Genomic DNA, 8,759 nt, shown 5'->3' on the forward strand with positions numbered 1-8,759 from the left:
GGCCGCCTGACCCGTGTGCCCCGTGCTCGCCGCTCCTCAGGTGCGCGCGGGGCGCTCTCGCTCGAGATCAAAGCCAGCTCCAAGGCGCGGGCTTTCGTGGGCGAGCAGGTATCGCTGCGATGCTCCTTCGCGTCCTCCGCGCCCGTCAGCGAGAGCCTCACGGTGGACTGGAGCTACCGGCCCCTCGGCGGGGGGCCCATGGAGACCGTAAGTAGAGCGGGAGCCTTGGCTGCTTGCAAGCCTGCCCGCGTGGTCACCGTGGCGCGCTGTGTTCCCTCTGGTTGCCCTGCTGTGTGTCTGCAGCGACTAGGGACTCTCGCTGGTACCTCCGCTCCTATTCACAACTGCTTTAGTGTCCCTCGGACAAAAAAAAATACTCCACCTTAAAGCATAAGGGTGATAAATGGATCTCTGGCTTTTGGCACAAGGACTTTACTGTATTCTGCCCAGAGATGTAGAGTGAATGTAGAGCAACTGGTGGGGAGACTTCCTAAAGGAAGCTGTCCTGCATGCAGCCTGCGGAACATCTATCTGGTCTTGGGGCCATAAGAACCCTTTTTAACGTGTACCCCTTTTATTTAAAATATTATTTAAAATCTAAAGGAGAATTTACTTTGATTTCTTAGGAGACTGTTTTATTGGAGCAATTATTGTCTTTTCTTCCTCTAGATTTTTCACTATCAGTCTGTTGCATACCCAACAACTGTGGGAAAGTTCAAAGACAGAATATCATGGATTGGGAATATTGCCCAGGGTGATGCTTCCATTGCTATCCACAGCCTAGTGATGAGTGATAACGGCACCTTCATCTGCAGTGTCAAGAATCCTCCGGACGTGCACCACAACATCCCCCAGACAGTCCTGATAGTGACAGAGAGGGGTAAGGCTCTGTTTTTAGTGCACCCTCATCTGGGCGAGACATCTGCTTTGTCAGACCCGTAAGAGTTTGAGCATTGCCTGTGGAATTGGTTCCCTGGAGTTCCTGTAAGAATTTCAGCAAGAATTATTCAAACCTCCTTTCTTAATGAAATATGCTGAGAACCATTTGATTTAGTAGGAACAGGAAGCGAGAGAGGAAACTGTGGTGAAGAGACAGAAAACAGAAATGTGCATTTGTTTAGGCTGAGCCCGAACAGGATACATTTCCCCCAAGAGCAAGGGGTTGCTTTCATGGATGCTCAGGGGGCAATCCAGAAATTGGAGTCTCCCAGTCTAGCAGCAGTAGAATATGTTGTGCTATGTGAGAAGTCTCGGTCTAAAAATACTCTCACATCACAAATTCTTATCTCAGTAATGTTTCGTTGTCTGTCCTGCACATAAGAGCTGCCCCAAACCTACAGTTTGGGCATGGCCATCAGGATACCATGACTGCCTGCCTTCGTAGATTTTTGTATGCAAAGCGCTCTGCGGGGCAGGATGTGGGACAGGAGCCCCGAAGACTTGGTCACAAGCTGTTTCACCTCTGCCAGCGCTGTGGTTTATATGCAAAGGCTAGCAGCCTGTGCCCCGGGTGAATATTTGTCATGGAGACAGCTGGGCTTTTTCTCTCTTGCAGGTCTTTCCTTCCAGCTAACTTCAGCAATGCTGCTGTCCATATTAGTATTTCTCCCCTCCGTCCTTGTGGTCGTTCTGCTGCTGGTGAGGATGGGAAGGAAATTTGGAGTGCTGAAGGAGAAAAAAAAATCTGGCTGTAAGAAATCTTCCATCGAAGTGTCTGATGAGTAAGTTTGGGTTGGAACTTAAATCCTGTATTTCCACCTTGACCTGTAGGTACAGGACCTTTGTTTCTTGACCTTCAGCACTTGCAGTTCAGCCGTTCAGATCTAGTTCTCCGTAAGCCTAATCTAGGTAGTGGTAAGAAAGCTTTTGGAAAATGCCTGTGCTGGAGCATCGCCTTACATGCTGTACATCCTCTTTTTCTGTTAATAGCAGGAGGCAGTGGAGCTGAGGCGACTTATAGTTGGAGAATTTTTCACTTCTGTGTTCAGATTTATTTCAGCCTATATCAGCAAGATATTTTGCCTATGTGGGCTTAGGTGTTGGGTTTTGATACCGGATATCCAAGAGAGCAAAGCAGGCTGAGTGCCTTTGATCACGGCCTGAGCAGAAATGCCAGGGATCGGATGGGCCTGGGAGACGGATTACCCTTCCGAACGGGACGTTATTCTCTACGGGCAGAGCTCAGAATGGTGCATGTATTGAGAATAGTAAGATCACTGCTACTGCAGTTGTACCCACCTCCGCAATGAATTCATTACTAGAGTTTAGGATAGAGGCGGGGCTTGCTACAGTGCTGTGTTTAGTATTGTGAAACTTTCCAGCCTAACAACAAAACCTGTTGTATTCTTTCACAGCGCTTAAGTGAAATGCCTCCCTTTAGAAAGAGGTACCTTACCCCTTTTTACTCCTTTTGGATTCGCTGTGCAGAAGCAAATGGGTGGTGAAGAGCCTTCAGTTCAGCATGGCAGATCTAGAACTCAGTCTGTACGAGATAGCAGTGCATGTGTTGGGAGAGTCCAACCTAATCCTGTGCATATTCTGCAGGCCTGAATACACAGAGACAGACAACTGCTTGGGGAGACTCAGAGTCTGGTGTTGGAAGTGTGTGGTAAGTGAAAGTTGATGTTTTCGTCGGCGGTTTTGTTGACCTCAGTCCTCAGAGGTGTTACAGTAACAGCAGGTAGAGCTTGTAATGCCTCATCCCCCGTGGCGAGGCTCTTGCTCGTCGATATCTTCCACAGCTGGATTGTTGGAAGTGAGGACTGCTAATCGTACTGTGACACTGGGGAGGGAACTTACCTGGAGATCTCCCAAACGGATCTTTTTGTTTAACTGTAGAGCCCCCAAAGCTCACAGCTGAAAACGAAAGTTGAGAGTTTTAAGTGGTAGCCTCTGTGCTGTGTAGTTACTATAAAGGCTCTGCAAAATCAGATCTTGGCTCTGTGCTCGGAGTTTGACACTGCCGTGGTGGGGAACGGAGGCAGGCATATTTAAATCCATTTTCCTTTTGCAAAGAAGATGGGAGCTTTTGCACTCTTACATCTTTCTTGGAGATCTCCCCAGTTGCACTGTTTTGGTCACACCAATCCCATTGAACTCTTAGGATTTATTTTTGTTCAGGTAACGTGGGTTTCTTTGCTTGTTGGTTTTGTTTTGTGAGACAGATTGTCTTCCAGTTGGGCTCACCTGCTAACATAGCAACTAAATTCTTTAACAGGGTCTGTATAGTGCTGGAATTGCAGGGTGCTTTCCCCACTTGCTCTACTTCTTTGTTTTGTTGGCAAGCTGAAGTTCTGCCCGCGTAAGCCTGTCACGCTGCAGAAGCAAGCTCCGTAATGTGCCTGCCCTGAGACTGCTTTCGTCTTTGCTCCCGTCACGCAGAGGAAGCTTTCCAGAGGCACGCTTCTCTAATACAAAGCCAGGGAGGGTGTGAAGGTGGAAATAAATATATGTTGCTTGATTTGCTGTTTTAATGCAAGGGTTCTTCCCTTGATATGGTTTGTCTCTTGTTTCTCTTAAAACACACTTCATGTATCAATTATGCAGTGGCAATTTATCTGCGTGTGTCTGTGACAAGTCAAATGGAGTTAGCTGCAAGTAGTTACATAACTACAAGACGTAGGGGTTTTTTTCAAGTACACCAACACTTTGGAAGATGTTTAAGCTTTTGTCAGGAGCCTCGCAGACTCAGATTTCTAGGCTGTGAATCACTTCATGTTTTCATACAGGGACTCAATGTTTCTCTCCTTGCTTCCCGTTTAGGAGACAGATGATGAGGAGCCCTACTGAGGAGGGACCAAAGCGATGGTGAAAGACCAAAATCATGGCATTGAACAGCCTTGCCAGATAGGTATGAGGGCTGCTGGATAATAAGAACAGATTGAAGGAACTGCTCCAAACTCGGTGGACTGGAAAAATAATGTTGATGGAATGATTATTTTTGATTTAAGCACAGAAATGATTCCTGATCCTTCTAACTTACTGGAAGAAAAAACACCAAACTCTTAAAATGTCGTTTCTGCAGTGCCTTACAGCATCCTCAGTGCCTACAGCTGTACAGCTTGTTACTTACCAACAACCTGAGGATGCCGTGTTTCTCTGTTTACATGCTGATCCATTTTCTACATTGTCAGGGTGATATTCCTCTTTCCCTGTGCCACTGTGTTCAAATTGCCTGAAGCACAAACTAATTCAGAGAATGTGGTTGCTCTCTAGGATAATGATCACTGTGTATGGTAACATTTTCTTCCCAATTCTTTTGGGAGGTATTTGCCAGAGCCATAAATGAGGCTGACTAGGTTGGTATTAGGTGTGCTAGCCGTTGGAGCAAGGGGAACAAACTACTTTTTAATTGCTTCTTGGGTTGATCTGCTGTTTATTTACAGCATCGCCATTTTGTTGCTAATGTTTTCCTTTCTTTTTTTTTTTGTTTTTGTTTTTGTTTTAACTTGCTATCTGCCACAATGCTGTATTTTTCCCTTGTTGCATCTAATTATATTTTTTTGTGCAATGACTGCGTCTATAGTTGCACCTCCTATTGTGTGCAGAGGTGAAACCCAACTCATATACTTTTCTTATCGGAAGTGGGGACTGTGGACCTGGGATAGCATAAAACCCGAGCTACCTCAACTGTTGACTTAAGGCAGTGTTCAAAGCAAAGTTTCATGTTTGGGAGAACAGTTGTGTAATTTGTCTCTTCTAGGTACGGTTCTAAAGAAACAGCTAAACGTATCGGTACGGCCCTGTAAGAAAGAGTTGTTTCTCTTTCGCTAACCTTGTTCAATAATGAGTGGCATAGATGAGAGCGGGCAGATTCTTCTCTCTGCAGGTACTTTTAAGAGCTGCTGTCCTCTGCTTGTTTGCTGTATGGAGCGTTGATCAGATTGTCTCTTTTGACATATGTGTCACAAGTTTACTGCCAGCTTTGTGCCATTGCCAATAAACTGTTTTGTTTCCTTCTAAGCGGCAAATGTGTTTCCTTGGGTTAAGGTAGGTGACCACTGTGGAGTGACTGGAACTCGTAAAGCTGCAGTTGCTCAGCTGTAGAATCTGCCCTGTGGTGATGGGACTGTGCTTAAGCAACAGGCTTGACTTCCCCAAAGGGAACCTGAGTTCTGCCTGCACTAAACTAATAAAATAAGAAATAGTATTTTAACAATAAATAGTATTTAGTAAATAAACTGTCTCCTGCTTGCAATAAGCTAATACTTTAAAAGCTGGTGCTTCCTGATGACAAATACTTCAACATACTTTCTCTGTCTAGTCTTGCTCAGGAGATGGGACTGATATGCAGCCCGGAGAGAAGTGGTTTGTTGTTCCACTTTCAGAAGTGGTACCTCATCTCACAGTGGTTCTTTGTGGAACAGAGTAACTGCTCTCGTCTGCACCATGTTTGCCTTGAACTGAGACCACTGTACAAGCAGTAGGCTAAATCCTGGGGGCAAAGCTAAGCTCCCAGCCGGCAGCCGCTAGTGTTTGGGATTGTGAATTGTTTTGAGCAGGAGCGAAGCTTGCTCTTCCTCCCTGGCTGTGTCAAACTTGCTCTGCGTCCCCTTAGATCCGTTTCTCTGGGGTAGAGTACAGCAATTCCTGTGGTATCCCATAGGAAGAGAGAAGATGAAAATAAGCTCCCAGAACGGCTGGGTGTGGGGGTACCAGAGAAAACAAATCTGCTTCTGAAAATAGAGAAGCAGTCTGTGCTATGGAAACATCGTTGAGGGGCTCTTTCTGGCTCTCTGCCAAACCGTGGCTCCCAGTCGTACGAATAGAAGCGCTCAGAGAAGGTGCTTGCTGGTCGTACCTCGGCAGGACAAGATGCAGCGGACGGGACTGTCAGGATCCTGCGCAGGTTGTTCCTTAGCCTGCTCCGATCCCTGCTCCGATCCTGCTCGCCCAGGAGCGCTCGGTGTGTGACTCGCTGCGCAGCAGCTCACGGGAGCGCTCTGCTGCAATCGGGGGCCTGGGAGCAGTGAGGCCCAGCCGGTGTCTGGCAAGAGCGTCCTCCTTACGGAGCTGCATAGCTGGTAGCTGCACGCACGCGCGTCTGTAATGCCCTCACCTCTCCGTGCGAGTCCCTGCTGCCTCCTGTTTCGTCAGTACGCCAGTGTAGCTCTCCACTTCCTCTTCCCCGTTAGAACTGACCACCAAGCTGAACCTGAAAGAAGAGCTCTGAAACCAAAGACTGCTAACTTTAAAATGACTTGCACGCACAACCTCAGGAAGAGTTAATATCTGCTTCATTCAGAGTCTGTGAAGTAGTCACTGAAGAGCCCTTCATGAAAGAACCAGCCTTCCCCAAGCCTTGCGCAGTGAGTAGTGCTTGCTATCATGTTTGCTTTTGTTGTTCTTTTTCCTGAGAGTAAGAGAGACTTAGAGTTCTGAGCCCACGTGCAAAAGCAGGTAAAAGCAAAGGCATAATATCTGCATATTTTTTTAATCCCTTTGGTGAAGGTAATTATCCTTTGGAGGTATTTGAATGTCTCAGTATTACCTCCAGTGTAACAGCCTTAGTAAGGGGCTGCTGCCTTCAGCTGAAGTGCACAGTGCAATTATTGACTGGTGCATGCCGCAGAAGGAGGCCCTGCAAACACACCTTCCAAGAGAGCACAAGGCCTTGTTCCAAGAAGTAGGGCAATAAGGCTGGAAAGGATTTGCTGACAAGGGTCAGAGCTTCTCTATAACTCAGTAATTTGAGTGTAGAGAGTTTGGGAAGTTGGGACTGTCAATATCCCAGGGGGCTTCTGTGCACTGATGGCTTTGTTGTTGCTGTTGTTGTAATTCAGCCCCCCATTTTGAACCTGGAGCAGAGGGAGCCCGGGCAAGCTCTAGCTCCGCGATGCACCGCACCGGCCGGGAGCGTTGGAGCTGAGCATGAATCCTGCCGTGTTTGTAGGTCATGTGCGTGCTATATTCAGAGCAGGCATGGCTTGCTCAGTAAACTGTGTCATGGCAGAAATGCAAACAGCATATTCTACGTGTTTCTTCCCCTCCGCCTCCAAAAACCCAACCCGCAAACAGTTCTTGCTTTTGAAGACAGATTTGAGAGCATCACAGCAGGCTTGGTGCCACTTCTGGGTTTTGTTTGTGGAAAGGGGAGGAGAACCTGTGAGCCTGTTCCCAGGGATGACAATTCTTCCTTGGCCTTCAGGCCATTCCGACCGTATGAAGAAAGAAGACACCAGCTTTTAGCCTTTACATTTACAGAAACGTGCAGCAGGTTAAACTGCATGCAGTGACCAAAGATGGCCCTGTCTGCATGGATCCTGGAGGCTTCAAGCAGAAGTATTTCTCAGGTGCAGCACCATGAAGCAGGGAACCCACGTGCAAGATGAGGGGTCTGCACCCAAACTTCCCTGAGTGTGTGAGAGAAACAAGTGCTGCCCTCTGCGCAGCGTTGCCAGCTCTACGTGCCTCAGTTCAGCAGGCAGAGCCTCGACCCTCAAACCACCGGAAAGTTCAATAACTTGGGGGAAACGCAAAGGGGTTTCAGGCAGAGCCCTCCCCTTCTCTCTTCCTTTCTAGGGCTCTAAGCGCTCTGAAACCAAAGACATATCTGACATTTGTGTTTCAGTGGGTTTCAGGCTCCCAGCTGTAAGCAGGGCTTAGCGGGGCTGACTGCAAGAGCCCGACATCCAGAGAAGCTCTGGTTCCTGCCTCTCCAAAGGCCGGCACCAAGTCTTCTGTTGACCTTGGGGTTCAATTCCATTGCGAGCAGCCAGTCTCCTTCCTGGGGAAAGCTAACGCGCATGTCCTCTCTGCTGTTCTTTTCAGAGTAAGATGAAGGTGTCACTGACCCTGCTTCTGGTGCTGACATTGCTGGGTAAGCTGTAAGTCACCCGGGTGCTTTTCTCCACCTCGCCTGCCTTCCCCGTTGCCCTTGCCGAAAGCCCGACGCGGTCCCTCCTTGGTGCTCTGGCAGCCTCCCTGGTGGCCAGGTTGCTCTCGGGGACTGGCAGGCGCCCGCGCCTGGGAGCTTTGAGCCTGCTCGTGGGGACCAGTAGCTCCTCTCACCTGTGTGTGCTGTGTGTTCCCATCCCGCCCAGCTCACGCACGAGGCCCTGACTCGCTACAGTGTCCCCACACAGAGACCTGTGTTTGATCGGCGGGGCTCCAGGGTTCGGGAAGGACTTGAACTGCTTTGTCAAGCCTAAGAGCAGGGCAAGGCTTCCAGGGTATTGCTTTTTGCCCTGCTCTAGGCAACTGGCTCCCACAGGCTGCCCCCTTCTTCCGTGTGGCTCCCCGGCTGGTCAAGCCTTGAGAAACCAGCTTGGGAAGCTGCAGCACTTTGCATTCGTTATTTACAGGGCGCCAGACAAGCACTAGGTGCTTTGCCCCGGCCTGGCCCTTAGTGGAAGAGCTCTTCCTTTGTGGAAGAGCTGAACAGACTGGCAAAGGCCGCAGGAAACACCTACCTGCCTGGGCAGCTCCCCGGAATCGGCTCGCCCAGTCTTGACGGTGGTGCCAGAGATGCCACCCCTTGTCCTGCTAGGATCTGCCAGCGCTTTCTTTCCACCTGTGGTTTCCCTGTTCTCGAGGGCCCTGCTCTGCCCTGCTTTTCCAGGCGTGTGGCTGCATCTCTCAGTTGCTGTTCTGCCTGCACGGATTGGGGCATGGAGGGTCTGTGCTGGTGAACCATAGGGACCTCTTGGCCCTGCTGCTTGCCCTTCTTGCCGTGTGCTTCCAGGCCCCGTGCGGGGCAGCCGCCCGGCCGGGCTGCATCACCTCCCTGCCCTTTGATGTTCCTCTGTTTGCTTCCCCTG

The 8,759-nt window shown here is 49.1% G+C and overlaps 1 protein-coding gene across 1 annotated transcript in view; it reads left to right on the forward strand.

Moving 5' to 3' along the window:
* Positions 1-4,226, forward strand: part of MPZL3 (myelin protein zero like 3) — a 4,930-nt gene extending 704 nt beyond the window's left edge. Inside the window, exons 2-6 of the mRNA XM_026040287.1 lie at positions 41-207; positions 670-880; positions 1,556-1,721; positions 2,545-2,608; positions 3,763-4,226. Of these exons, the coding sequence (XP_025896072.1) occupies positions 41-207; positions 670-880; positions 1,556-1,721; positions 2,545-2,608; positions 3,763-3,789 (635 nt within the window). The 3' untranslated portion in view covers positions 3,790-4,226. The remainder of the gene's footprint in view (positions 1-40; positions 208-669; positions 881-1,555; positions 1,722-2,544; positions 2,609-3,762) is intronic.
* The last annotated feature ends 4,533 nt before the right edge of the window (positions 4,227-8,759 follow it).

Source organism: Nothoprocta perdicaria, unplaced genomic scaffold (assembly GCF_003342845.1).
Source record: "Nothoprocta perdicaria isolate Ctin4 unplaced genomic scaffold, notPer1 scaffold_252, whole genome shotgun sequence".
Classification (NCBI taxonomy): Eukaryota; Metazoa; Chordata; class Aves; order Tinamiformes; family Tinamidae; genus Nothoprocta; species Nothoprocta perdicaria.